The 14,792-nt window shown below is 42.5% G+C and overlaps 1 protein-coding gene across 5 annotated transcripts in view; it reads left to right on the forward strand.

Moving 5' to 3' along the window:
* Nucleotides 1-14,792, forward strand: part of SYT16 (synaptotagmin 16) — a 116,043-nt gene that overhangs the window by 84,133 nt on the left and 17,118 nt on the right. For all 5 annotated transcript variants that reach the window (XM_069783226.1, XM_069783223.1, XM_069783225.1 and 2 more), the window contains 3 exons: nucleotides 4,537-4,793; nucleotides 9,362-9,805; nucleotides 10,884-11,073. In XM_069783226.1, coding sequence (XP_069639327.1) covers nucleotides 4,537-4,793; nucleotides 9,362-9,805; nucleotides 10,884-11,073 — 891 coding nt within the window. The remainder of the gene's footprint in view (nucleotides 1-4,536; nucleotides 4,794-9,361; nucleotides 9,806-10,883; nucleotides 11,074-14,792) is intronic.

Below are 14,792 nucleotides of genomic sequence, written 5' to 3' on the forward strand. Positions count from 1 at the left end.
ATAAACTAATCCTTGGGTATGTCAGGTCTCCTTCAAACCCAAAGAGGCTTCTGAGGCATGTAAAACTGCTGTTACTGGGTGTACAGCAATAGTTGCACACACCCACGGCTCCCCATATAAGATGTTTATTTGGGAGGAAAACTGAGTGGTTGGGGTAAATCCTAGATAATCCCACACCCTGCTACCCCCCAGTTGCTGGTCCAAGAATTCCATGTGTGTGTGAGAGTCCATTTTGGCTCCTAGCTGGTGCCGTGATCACAAAACACAGAAAGGCTTGTGGGTGTAAAGCCATTATTGTGCCCTGGGGGTGTATCAAACACTGTTTCAGCTGAGCAGATCCTCTGGATCTTTCCGGGTGGGAGGGATGAAGGATCTTTCAAAACTGCTGAGTCCAGATTGGGGTCATGGCACTTTCAGACCTTCTTTAGACTCTGCCCAAGATTTCTCTTCTCCTTGTGTTCTCTTAACAGACCTTTTGCTCATATAGCTCGTGGTTTTCTGTTCCTACAGAATCAGAAATCTATAACAAACTTAGGCATACAGCAAAGTTGAGCATCTCGGAGAGCCCTGAATAGCTTCTCTCCCACTCAGCCTTGACATATGGCAAAGTCTTCTCATACCATGTTCTTACATGAGATTTTCCTTGACCCTCTGTTTTTGTTATCAATGTCATGACAGTCTGCACTTTGGACTCATTTAGCTTTAACTTTTCACCTGTTAAAAATCTTTGTAGTAACCTGAATAGAGCTTGGAAAGAGGAGTGCACACCACAGGAAGGAAGTGTTTGGAGGATGCTCTGGGGAGCTGAATGGCTTGAATGCCAGCTTTGCCCACAGCCTCTCTGCAAATCACCCTGTTAATAAAGAGCCTATTTTAGTTCTGGAAACATGGAGTCTTCTCAGGCTATTAGCCAGCATGTGGTAAATTAAACAATCTTGGCCTGATTGCATAATGTCACTTAAAATTTAAGATCCTTTTTCTCTTTAACCCCTAAAATTTACAAGCCATTTTTGTTTAGATTTATTGTAATTAGATAATGATTCTGCTCCTTTGAGGCTCTTCTAGGGAGTTTTTTAGCACTTTTTGATGGCACATCTCAAAATAACCAAGGTCAGGAGCACGGCTCGGTCTCCCTGCATCTGGTTTGGTTCAGTGCGAGGGAGCACATGGTGCTGGGGTACTGCAGAGTGATTTGGAACTGGGGCTGTAGCAAGGGCCGGGCAAGAGGATTTACTGCTGTACGAGGACAAATATGCCTCAGTCCCACTAACTCGTATCTCAGCTGCTGTTACTGTCTTTCAGGAAGAGGAGTTTGAAAATCACTGCTAGTAGCTAGGAGGATTTCAAGTCCAGAAGTATCTAGGTACATACTGAAATCCTTTCCTCCTCTGGACCATATTTAAACAGGTTCTTAACTTTCAGCATGTGTTTAAATAGAGACTAGAAGAAGGGATCAAACTTCTTTCATTTTGGAAAATCACAAAGAAAAGACATGCTTTTTCTTGTAAAAGCACAGTGACTCACTGCAGTCCACAGAGCAAACATCGCCTCTGTCAGCACAGGTAACATGCACACATTAAACTCTTCATGTCAGTGCTTCTTGCTGGTCAATGAACTATGTGGTGTTAATTTAGCAAGATCTACTAGGCTCCATCTTTTAACTCGGGAATTGTGTTTTAGGAAGTGATGAGGCCTCTCAGGACATTTCTTTAGCATATTGTAATGCTTCATAGAACTGAGAGATTGTGTATGATTGAAAAAGAAGACACTGTAGGTTAACCAGGCCATTTACCTGCCAATGTAAGGGCGGACTTCATAGTATTTTCCAGCCTGATTTTCAGTGTTTGATCTGCTGAGCTTTCCCTGGATCTTTGGAGAGATGCTTCCATATCCCAGTACCTGTTAGAATTCTATTTGGAGGTGATGCTTATCCTTTCATCTGACAAAAGTCACGGTTTCTTCACAGCCAGTGCTCCAACCTTGATTGCAGACTTTCCTGATTTATTGGTGATTTCTGCTCCCCAGTATTCCCTTTACCTCCTTCCTGGCTTGTGAACACATGTGACACAACAAGGAAAGGTTGGGGGGCAGGACTGAAAAAAAAAAAATCACAGTCTTTTGCTGTACAGTACTCTCTGCCCTTAATTTTAGAATTGGCTGCTATTGCTCTGCAGGGACTCTTGGCTAATTAAAGTTCAGATAGTTAGATAATGCTGTCTCAACGTATATCCCTGATGCTGTGCTGTTTATTCATGTCAGGTATTCCTAAGACAGTTGACATTTTCTTCCTTAAAGATCTCTCAGGTAAATTACAGGCATTTTACTGCTCTGACCTTTTCCTTTTCATGAAGAACTTCTGTTTTCACCTTTTTTTGTGAATATAATGTTAGAACGGATGTAATTGGAGAGGTGTAGTTGTTCTAGTCTGTATAGTTAGGCTATTACCTGTAATGATCCTCTAATACTGGTATCGATAAGTGGTTCTCTCTTACCAAACTACTTTAAATTTCAAGAAAAAGCCAGACTGTTTCACTGAATGTTTTTGGTGAATCACCTTTTCCCTTCCTTTCCCTGAATACTACCTTTGCTTTCCTAACACATTCATTTTGTGCCTGAGTCTTAGGGAGATGCCTTGCTCTATTAATGTATTTCTGGAGTTCTCCTGTTATGAATAGCCTTTTATGGCTTTAATGTAGTTTTTGAAAATTCCTCTATTATTGATCTAGATATTATCCCAGCAGGAGTCAAAACCACAAGACAATTGTGTGAGGATAATTTCTTACTACAGTAGCATTTTATTCTGAAAGCCTGCTGTGTGGTGTGTGCTTTGATGGATGACCCACTGTTTAAAAAGTGTATTAGGCATTGGCTTGCTAATTAAATGCCTTAAGGAGTGCCTGTACCCATTCAGTCTCAGTAAATTTGTGGAATTTCTGTTATTTTATTTCTTGCTTCCATTCTTATGTTTACTTATTTCTGTTTTCTGACTTTGTAGAGAAGAATGGGAGTAATGGCAAAAAAATCTAATTATTTTCTCCCTTACTCAAGAGCTTCAGCTCAAGGCAGAGGCGAGACAAAATGATGGCTCTCGGTTTCAGGACCGGGTCTGCCAGATGGGAGGATGAGGAGGGGAAGAGGTGGGTTTTGCCTTTCAGAAGGGAGTGAGAAGAGCACTCACCTGGAATTTGAGAGATTGGAATTTGGATCCCTCTTTCCTCCTGAAAGTTATTTTCCTAATCTCTGAGCTGTTAAATTGAAAGAGTAGCCAAGGAGAGGGGCAGGGACTTCTGCACAGCTCCAGAAAATGTTTCCTGAGTGTAATCCCCATTCCACTTGTTGGATTTTTTTTTTTTTTTTTTTTTTTTTTTTTTTGTGAAGCAGGTATGAGTTGGAAACAGCGTATTTGCTCCTAAGGCCAAACATAGAATTTCTTCTACTCAGAAATATTTGGGCTTTTTGTTGTAGACAGAGGGCTGTGTAGAGAATCCTAGAATGGCTTGGGCTGGAAGGGACCTTTAAAGGTCATCTAGTCCAACCCCGCTACCATGATCAGGTTGCTCAAAGCCCTGTCCAACCTGACTTTGAACATTTCCAATGATGGGACATCCACAACTTCTATGGGCACCCTGTTCCAGAGTCTCACCACCTCATAGTAAAGAATTTCTTCCTTATATCCAATCTAAATCTTCCCTCTTTCAGTTTAAAACCATTACCCCTTGTCCTATTACTATAGGCCCTGGTAAAAAAATCTGTCCCCATCTTTCTTATAAGCCTCCTTTAACTATTGAAAAGCAGCAGTAAGGTCTTCTCCAGGCTGAACAACCCCAATTCTCTCAGCCTGTCTTCACAGAAAAGGTGTTCCATCCCTCTGACCATTTTTGTGGCCCTCCTTTGAACCTGCTCCAACAGGTCCATGTCTTTCCTGAGCTGAGGACTCCAGAGCTGGACACAGTACTGCAGGTGGGGTCTCATGAGAGCGGAGTAGAGGGGCAGAATCACCTCCCTCGACCTTCTGTGGAAGGAGTGGAAGCTCCTTTCCTCACCAGCACCATCCCCTTGAGGTCAATGCTAACTCCCGTCCTTTTCTCCTCCTTCTCCTCCTGCATAGAAGGAAATTGCTGATACCTGTTCATCAGGCGTATGCTGTGCTTTTCTGTAATTTGTCTGACCTGTGTTTTCATGGAAGCGATTGTTTTGGGGCCACAAAGTAGCCCCAAGGCACTCGAATATCCCAGACATTCCATTGATAATTGCATCTGGTGGTTAACTTCTTCATGGAAAGGCAACTGGTTTCTCAGTTCAGGACGGTGTGAGAAACAGCCACATCCACTCCATCAAATGCCGATTTATACAGGTTTTGTTATTTTGTAAGTTCGGTGCTGCAGTACTGAGAAGTAGAAAATGTCTCTTGAATACACTGGAGATAAGGGGGAAAAAAAAAAGAAAAGAAAGGAGAGAAAGGCACATTTTGGGAGGTAGAGGGGGAGGATTTTATTCTAATCCCTCTGAAATTATTTTCTTACTGAAAATTTTTAGATCTGGATGGACTAAGCCAACTGAGTTACCAAGACAACCTATCCTGTCGTGAAGATGACCATGTATCTGTTGATTCAACAACAACAACTGAGAGTAGGGGCACTGGGCAGCGTAAAGGGCCTAGGATGGAGTCTGTCGTTGCCGATGGCATTAGCCAGCAAGCCGCAGAAGGATGTTCGGAAATGGAGACAGCATTTACCAACCAGGGACTTGAAGTAAATGATGCTACTGACAGCTCATCGGCTTGGAGCCCTGAGGTATGGTGAATTGTCATTTATTACACACGGTGTAAGCTTTTGAAGGATATTGGGGGCCAAAAAATGTTAGAGGAGAAGTGAAGTGAAAAATTGATCAGCACAGCACAAGATAATGGTACTCCTCTGTGTGTGTGTGCATGAACATACACCCCTCTCTATGTGTTTCCTCTTTTTCTGGTATTTTACCTCTTGCTACTAACACTCATTCAGAGAAGCTGTTTTATTGCTTGATTTCTGACTGCAATCTCTGAACTGAAATTGGAGCCATTAGCTGCCTGACAGCATTTACTACCATTTAGCAAAGAGCACTCTGTGGTGGCCCTGGGCTTTGTTACTGGCTGTATGTGCAGGGTGTGTGTCTAAGGACCGGGTGTGTGGTCACTGGGTCTTAGACCTGTGCCTCTTTTTCCAGGTGGTTTCTATGGTTTAGAGAATGGGAAGCATCTGGAAAGCTGGAGGCAGCTGGTGGGGGTGGCCTCTGACTTGGCCAAGTGACCATCACTCTGGTCCCCATTGATACCAGGCATCCTTCCAGGGAAGAAGAGAGCCTGAGGTTGGAGCTCCTCTGCTTTCCCTTAGTTCTGCACCTTTATTTTGAAGCCTCAAGAAAACATTACAGATTTTAAGGCATTGTAAACACCTGATGACTTAGCATCCCCCTTTTCTTTCATAATCTTTCTCCGTGATGTGTTGGTTTTCATTATTATTTTACCACAAGATTAAATTTCTGAAAAAATACCAGCCTGCATCAGACATATTAAAAGAACAGCACAAAGGTCACATCTTCTGCCTGAGTTAAAGGAGGCTGTTCTTCAGCTGTGGAAATTAATAACTCCGCCACACACTGAGCAACAAGGCTTTGAGGAAAAGGTTCCTTTCCTCAGACCATGCTGCCTGCAGCCAGTTAAAGAGATGGAAAGCAGCTCCTCGGTGCATATGCTGCAGCCCTAAAGGGGTGTTTTGAACAGTATTTTGGTTTGCTGCACAATCCAGTCCCACAAAATACTACGCAACACATGGGAACTTCACACGGCAGCAGCCCTGCCCTCTCTTTGCTGTGTGCCTCTGACACATACTGTTTGTCTGCCCATCTGAGGCTCATTTCTCCTTTTCCCCATTTGATGTACATTGTCATGGTTCACATGTGCCACAATGTCTCCAGCGTCCTCTTGCATTTCTTTGGAATGCATCACTCGTTTTGCTCCTGGTATCTACATTTTAAAAATGCAAAGAATGGTTATAGCATCAGGGGGCAGATATGCCCAAGTCCCAGTTTATCTACTACAAGCAGCTTCTCATCCAAAGGTATTGTGTGGATTAATGAAAGGCTTTTTATTGCAGGAACTAAATGTTCTGACATGCCAGAAATGTCTGAGTGCTATTATACTCCACTCAGAGGACCTCTCTTTAGAGACAAAAATGATAATTTTATGCCCCTGCAGTGGAACCACAAGTACCGTTTCAAGCCTTGTCCATAATTAGCTGCTCCTTCAGGTTTCTCTGGCAGAAATGGACTTATTTTACCTAGTGAAGTGGGTATTGGCTGTTCTGAATGACCAGGTTAGACATACAGTATCAATCAGTATACTTGGCCTGACCTCTAAACAACTGTGCTGGGAAGAGGGAAAGAAAGAAATTCAGATGAAGTATTTAAAACCCACACTTCCCTTGGGTTCCAGTTTAAGTGTCTGTATAACCAATACATTCAGAGAGGACTCATAGTCCTAGCTGAGCTCTGAAAGCCAAGGGGAATTCTGTCAATGACTTCCACAGAAAGAAGATTGAGCGTCCTTAAGCTTTGTCTGCTGAAAACCTGTGCAGGGGTGAGTCCCAAATAGCACAGTGCTTTCTGAAAGGGCCAGCCCATAAGGTCTCTAAAGCCTAGTTGCCCACAGAAATGTCACTGCCACAGAGTTTGGCATTTTTCTCTCCCTCTCTGCCTACACTTCCTGCAGTGGTTGTGGCCACAGCTATAGTAGCGCAGTTTGAGATATCCTGAAATCCAGATCCTTTCTAGCTGTTCTGTCAAAAAACAGGTAGCTGACCTTCAGTCTGCCCCACACGCTGCCAGAAGATGAGATACTCAGCCCTGTTGGGGCAGGAAAGTACCTCCTGGATCTTCGTACCTGCGGGTTTATGATGGTGCACGGGAGTTCACATTCTCCAGCTCAGACATGTAGATGAAAGCAAAGTTATGCCGCAAGCACAGTTGTCTCCACACTTTAGCAGCAGTTCTCAAATGCGCCTTGATTCCATCTCCTCAACAGCAAATGCACAGATGAAAGTGAGGAGGGATGAACATGTGGAGGGAAACATGAATCAAGCACAACCCCATTACGTTTCCTTCTTAAATATTATTTCATCAACCAGACTGAAATAAGTTGACAGCTACACAGCAGTACTTAACATTTGCATAACATCACGTTCTCTCCAGGCAACCTGGCCTGCCTTGCATTTTTGTCTTTGCAGCCTGCTGTCGTACAGAAAGGCATTTTTACGGGCAACCAAGTCATTTTGTGTGCTGTCCAAGTGGTGATTTTTCTCTCTTTGACATGACTTCTGCAAGACATAGGATAGCAGGTCTCCACCACTCATGTGCACACACGGACTTTTGTATTCACGTGCAGGAATCTTAAAACGCCTATGAAAATCTGAAAAGCTGGAGTTTTGCACATCATGGCAGATGAATCTGAGCAACTTGAAAAGTAGATTGGCAGGAAGTAGACATAAATTTTGAGGTTTGTCTGAGCTCTTGTTTGAGACATACCACTCTAGACACTTCTGAAGAGAATTACATCAGAAGTCCTATGGCCCATCATCTGTACTCTAAACAATGAGATTCCTATGTTGACAAGAAGTGTAACTTGAAATGCGAAAGAAGATAAATGTTTGAGGAGGAGGGTGACTCAGACTGCTAGTGACAGGCCTTAATTCACCTTCTGGCTATTAACTGAAAATCTTTCCCTAGTACAGTGTATACTCATGTTTAAATACAAATTGATCACTATAGCAACCCCTTTATCACATGAAGCACATTCTAGCTCTAAGATAAAAAAGCACTTTTGAACAGAAACGCCCACGCCCACTCATCAAAAGGTAAGGTGAGCATCCATGTTTTTTATCTTGTTTTATCAAGGTGATTTTTGTTTTAAAAGTAGGTAAAAGATTGTGTGTGAATTGATCTGCCCATGTTTTGATTATTTATTTTGAATTTTTATTCTGAATGTATTAGTATCCAAACTGAACAGAAGGAACAGATGCTTCTCTTGGGAGATTTGAAAAGGGAATAAAAAATCAATATGTATTTAATCAGACTGTTTTTCTTGATTATCATTGCTTTAGCTGTAGGAAAAGTATTGAATTATAAGGTAGCTTCTAGAAATGGAATTTCCATTTGGCAAGAAATTCTGACATGGTGATTTCCCCTCCCTCAAATTAAACACAGTGCTTAATTTTTTTAATTTCCAGCAGAACAAAATATCCAAAAAGTTAGCAGGTTTGACCGAATTGTTTGATTTCGTGTGCTGGTTTTGGCTGGGATAGAGTTAATATACTTCATAATAGCCAGTATGAGGCTACGTTTTGGATTTGTGCTGAAAACAGTCTTGATAATACAGGGATGTTTTCCTTACTGCTGAGCAGTGCTTACACAGAGTCAAGGCTTTTTCTGCTTCTCACCCCACCAGCAAGTAGGCTGGGGGTGCAGAAGAAGTTGGGAGGGGACACAGCTGGGACAGCTGACCCCAGCTGACCACAGGGATATTCCAGACCATACGATGTCATGCTCTGCATATAAAGCTTTGGGAAGAAGAAGGAAGGGGGAGATGTTCGGAGTGATGGTGTTTGTCTTCCCAAGTAACCGTTAGGTGTGATGGAGCCCTGCTTTCCTGGAGATGGCTGAACACCTGCCTGCCCATGGGAAGTAGTGAATGAATTCCTTGTTTTGCTTTGCTTGCACGCACAGCTTTTGCTTTGCCTATTAAACTGTCTTTGTCTCAACCCACGAGTTTTCTCACTTTTACTCTTCCAATTCTCTCCCCCATCCCACCGGGGGGGAGTTGAGTGAGCAGCTGTGTGATGCTTAGCTGATGGCTGGGGTTAAACCATGACATTTTGGTAATGTAAAAAAATCCATTTTGAAAAAATTCCAGTGTATGTTCAAAGTAATAGGTTAAGTCGATTTTTTTAACCAAATGACACCAAAAAGTTTTGTTAATGCCTCAAATTTGACGTGAATGAAATTTAAAAAACCCCTTTGTTTAGTTTTTCCCTGTGTAGATTTTTTGCAAAATTAATAGTCTCCTGAGAAACATTTAAATATTGGTGAAACTTTTTGTTGGAAATGTTTCAACAAGTGCTGTTGCTTACTTGATTGTATGGGGAATATTACATAAAATCAGGCAATTGACTGTCACTGGCCTTTCAAGAAACAGTGGGATCCTTATTTTTCAGAGCAACTGCCTACACTTTTCAGCACAAGTGAGGAGAACAATTTCTTTTAAATAGAGTTGGGATCACAGAGGCAGTTGAACTCCAATGGAGGTTTTACTTCTTCCTTCTCTTTGCAGGAACATAATGAAGTGAACAGTGTACCAGCTCATCATGGTGCTCATGAGCCTATCTGTAAATGTGGTGATCTAGAGGTCATCTTCAACTATAAAGCCTCAAGTCAAAAGCTAGTAGTTACTGTCTTGGAGGCCAGGGATATCCCAGATAAAGACCGTAGTGGTGTGAACACCTGGCAAGTGCACACAGTCCTGATGCCTAGCAAGAAACAGAGGGGTAAGACAAGTGTTCAGAGAGGACCCATCCCCATGTTCGAGGATAAAATTACCTTCAGTAAGCTGGAGCCAGAGGAGTTAAGCAGCCACGCCATTCGTTTCCGCCTCTATGCGGTGCACAAGATGGTTGGAGAGAAGATGATGGGAGAGCAGTTGTTCTACCTGAGCAACATCAGCCAGGAAGGGGAAGCGAAGGTGACATTGGTCTTGGAGCCAAGGAGTAACCTGAGTGTAAGTTTGATGAAAGAAATATGGAGTCTGTAAAATTTTTCATCTGGTGAATGGGGACCAGCTGTACCTGATATCTTTCATTCAGGGCTGTTAGGATGCAACTGGTGGATCTGTCCTACTGTCACTTAAAAAATTATCAGTAAGGGGAAGCACAGGGCTTGTCTTCCCTACACAAAGATGTGCCTTTATTGACAATGGCTCAGCTAGCAAGCTTACACAAAATCACGTAGACATACTACATCTACGCAAGTCATCAAATGCTGTGCCATGCAGAAATAGTGGGTTGGTCCCAGAACCACTAAGGCTAATTACGTCTTAATTTCAACAAGTACAGTAGTTCTTGTGCACTGTTATGTTGGTGGACCTGTACTACTGCCAGTGCAAGAGCTACCTTATTTGGCACTAGCTACTGGCTTGTGGATCTCTGCGTTGTCCAGTTTCCATGTTACCAGAAATGCTTAGTAATGTTCCTTTTCATGACAGATGGAAATGGAGAGGTGGGTAATGTGAGGAGGAACTGGCTGTGCTGCTTCATAGTCTTCCATGCACATCACAGTTGTATCCAGCTCTGGCTATGCCAATCAATTTGTGTAGATGAGCTCTATCATGATTCACTGGCTACAAAAAACTCAGTGAGAGGTTGTGCACATGAGATGAATAAAACATCATACTCCAGGTGAAGAGGGGGTAGAGAGAGCATCATGGTAGCAAGGAAAGTAAGAAAGAAAATACACGGTACATGACCAAAAAACCCCAAACTGCAAAATTTATTCCATCCAAAAGCCATTGTCAAGGAGATTTACTGTGCATTTGATGTAGTAGGATGTATGCTTATCTCAGAGGCTTTGATTTACACTAGTGATAACACATTACACAGAGTTCCTCATCTTTAAAGAGAAAGTTGAGAGATGTGTTTTTGTAAAAGTGATGCTTTGATTCTTCTGGTGACCCATCATAATTCATTCTTAGTCATTGTCATTTCTTAAGAGAGATCTTACTAAACAAGGCTACAAGATATAAATTAAGGGAGGGTGGTGGTGAATGTCCTGATGAGACTTTCAGTGCTCTTTCCCTGCAGAGTGCAGACTCTCAGCTTAGTCTGTCAGCAATCTCTCACAGTGATAGCGCTTCTTCAACACAGTCCCTGTCGCATGGAGGGGTGCCAGAGCTGCTCGTGGGATTGTCGTACAATGCCACTACGGGGCGGCTGTCAGTGGAGATGATCAAAGGCAGTCATTTCCGAAACCTCGCAATTAATAGGCCACCTGGTAAGTACTTTCACTGCTATTAAATAACACCATTGACTCAAAATTTGCTTTTTATTTTCTTCTTCAAGATTTTCAATTATGTCATTTCTGAGCTGGGTTTCCTTGCAGAGTATCTGATTGAAAATTAAAAGCATTATTTCAAATACGTGTGCTGGTAAATTTTGCAGTGTAATTGGAGGCAATCATATGAAGACACAGCTGACGGGACAGTAATACCTGAATGTCTCTTTTACTGCTTATACCTATACAACATCTGATTATGGCGAGAGTGCTATTATACCCAAAGCGCAGAGTAATTCTCAGCAAATCCATAAAAAGAAGGAAGTGCTTTTCAAGTTATTATATGTTACCATGTGACCAACAGAGGCCCTGCCTAGTGCCATTAAGTGTTTCCCAGGGCTATACTTTGTTTGGTCCCCATGCTGTGCTGCTGAGTGCTAGGTGACCTGGTGCTTTTGGCCCTTTGGAAATCCTGCTGCTGTGAATTCTCTGCTACCGCACAAAAAATTTTTCTGCAGAAAAAAGATTTGAAAGTTGTTCTTCTGGGTGACAACAGTTGACTTCCCTTCTGCCGATACCTAAAGTCAAAAATGGAAATTGCTTTACAGCAGGTTTAGTTAGTCCCTGAGCTGTAGTTAGTTCTTGAGATGGATAGTGGATGGACGGTGCTAATGGCCACAATATAGATGGGGTCATGCAGCCATAGTGCATGGTGTTATCTGCTTTGCTGGTGGTCTGCCTCATTCAGCGGTTGAATGGCAGGGCTGTATTCATCTCGTATTGTCCTTTTGCCTCCTGTCTGAAACCAGCAGCTAATGGCAATGTGAAATAACTTTTTTTTGTTTGTTGGTGTGTTTGCTTTTTCTGATGCGGTTGCCTGCCTGTCAAAGGTAATAAACTTTGACAGTTCCTTGCATTCACTGGATTTGACATAGTTATGTCCAGCTTGCAGAATGCTAAGATTGCTTTTGCAAGTTGCTGTGCTCTTTGGCCCAGAGCTAGCAAAGTATTTATTTAATATTTCTGTATATGGATGTAAAAACTTAAGTTTCCACTAAACTATACTTCAGTATATTACAGAAATAATCTGTGTTGTCAGTCAGTCCCTCAAAAATTAAGGGCAAGTCTATGCAACAGTAAAACACGACCCCAGTCTGTGTAGCCCCAGCTAGTCTTATAGTAGCTGTGGCAACATAGGTCTCCATGTGAGTTACTTAAAGACATGTTCTTGTTTCCATGTAGATGTTTTATTAAAAGGTTTCAAGTTGGGACCTTTTTACTAATTTAAAGCAAAGGCAGACTAAGACAAGAGTCTACCCACATGTCTAGCAAGCGAGCTCGCTTGTGTTTATATATGCTGCAGTCTAGATACATCCTAAAGTTTTATTCTTAGAAATGAAATTAAAGTAGTCCCAATATAGGTCCGAGTTAATTTGCTGCAATTTTTTCTGGCATGTTTTCATGTATCTACCTGTGGTATTGGAGTTTTGTCTCTTAGCTGCCTGAAGATGAGGATTATGCTGCAGTTCTGTTCTTAAATCAGGCCCTGCACAAGTTGTCTTGTATCTGGCTGGGTGAGGCATCTGTAATGCCCCACTCTTTTCCCATAAATGAAACGTCTTCACTGCAGAGAACTCAAATAATTGCCTTCCAGCTTACTACCTGCAATATCATGACCAAATTAGCGACATTTTTTTGGTATTCTTCTAACAAATGTCTTTTTGGGTGCATGTTGTATAGCTCTGCGTGTTGCAGTAAGGTGAGCAACCCTGTAACTCATTGTCTGTGAGTTGCTGGGGAGTGGTGTCTGTCCTGGGCCTCTGGTGGGATGAGGTTTGGCAGATTAGCTGTGTGTGCACAGGTTAGCTTTCAGCATGGGAAAGTTTAGCTGCCTTGATTAGACATCCCATACACCTTTTTAGCTGGTAGGCACACAGGAGTGCAGTAGCTTGGTTGGCAGCATCTTTAAACCTGAGAAGCATTTTGTGTTTGTTGGTGAGATGAGAACAGAGCAGGATATGAGAAAAAAAGGCATTCCTTTAGGGAGCTTTCATTTTAAATTCTGCCTGAATTTTCCATTTCAGTGCTTTTAGGACTTCAGATAAACTTAGTTAAATGGGTTTGATAAGCTAGCCAAAGTCTTCTACCACCTAAACCTAATAGTCCTGACATTGTTTCATAACAGTTCTTCCATCTTTGCTGTTAAGGCTATCTTGAGTTGTTTCTTCGCATCCTTTCTGTATCCAGTTCAACGTTAGCATTGTCAGACCAGTGTCTCTCGGTGTTAGATCAGTTATTAGGTGAAACATGGAAATACATAAATGATTACAGGCAAATTCCAAACCTATCACAATCTGCTGCTTTTATTCCAAGTCACATTGTTTCTTCTGCATTCTGCATTGTTCTTCTGCGCCTATAAAGTTCCTAGTAGTGTGGTGAGAAAAGGAAAACCCAGTGAAGCAGAAATTGAAAGAAGTTAAAAGGAAGGAAGAAAACAAGAGCTTGTCTTAGATGCTGGAGTAGGATTTCACTGATAACTCCTGCAGGCACTGCAGAGGAGTGCTGTGAGGTCCGATCGTTACTGTCTGAAACGTGCTGGTGGCTGAATGAGATGCTCAATAAGTCCTTTGCTAGGTGAAAACTAAAACTGCTATCTCCCTTTCTGGAGGGGGAGCAAATAGGCCTTGTGTTTTCTCAAATACGCCCTATCTGCGGTTCTGTGTTTGAGGCTCAGAGGGAGTGATTTATTTCCTTAAAGTATCATGGGGATTTCAGACATAATAGTGCTTCAGGACACTTAAATACCAAGCCCAAACTGCTATTCAGGGCAGCCATTTATGGTAAGACTGAGAGAAGTCAATGAGCAGAATCCATCTCCATTCCCAGCCCTCCATGCACAGAGCCTGTACAGTATCCATATGTGGTCCTGTCGCAGCCCAGTGGTTTTAGTATTGGCTGATGATGATAGCTGCAGCTATGGGGAATGACAGGAGTCCTGCATGACAGCAAATTCTCCAGCTGTGCTTTTTGCCCACCTTGACCCTCTCTTTTCTCTGCCACCTGGGGTCCTGCCCAGGTGAGCTCAGCATCTCCTGCAGCGTGCGTGCTCCCTCCTTGGCATCCTTGCATGAGGATTCCTCTGTGTGCAGAATAAGGAACTAGACTGGGGCATTGGTGATTTTAGGTGTTAAAGACTGCAAACAGATGGTTTTCTGGAGAAGGAAAGGAAGATTGTGCATGTCTCAGTTTTTCCTGGGCACGTCTTCTCCTTCACTTAAACCTTTAAATGGGATGCAGAGAGTTAAACTGAGTCAGGTAAATATCAAAGTCATGGGTGCTTACATGGGTAATAACTGGGTTAGAAAAGAGCTGGGCAGCTTACAGAGACTTACATTTTGCAGGCAGTGTCTTTTCTTCAGCTCACATGCGTGGGGTTTAAGGATAGTTTGGTTGAGGATTAGTGCCCAGGTATTGTTCTGGGGAACATGCTGAGTTATAGGCCTGAGTCTACAATCCCTGATCACGCAAATAGATCCATTATCACTCAAAACACTTAAGAGCACTCAGGAGTATGGCTGCAGCATTGGACTGTAAATTATCAGTGCGTGCCAAAAAGCCTCATGCAGAAAAACATCTACGGTTTTGTCAGACGTGGACACCCTAGGTATTTTAGTGCTAATGGTTTGTGTGCTGTGCACCTTATTCCCTTTGGTTCTTGT

This window comes from Haliaeetus albicilla, chromosome 5, assembly GCF_947461875.1.
Source record: "Haliaeetus albicilla chromosome 5, bHalAlb1.1, whole genome shotgun sequence".
NCBI lineage: Eukaryota > Metazoa > Chordata > Aves > Accipitriformes > Accipitridae > Haliaeetus > Haliaeetus albicilla.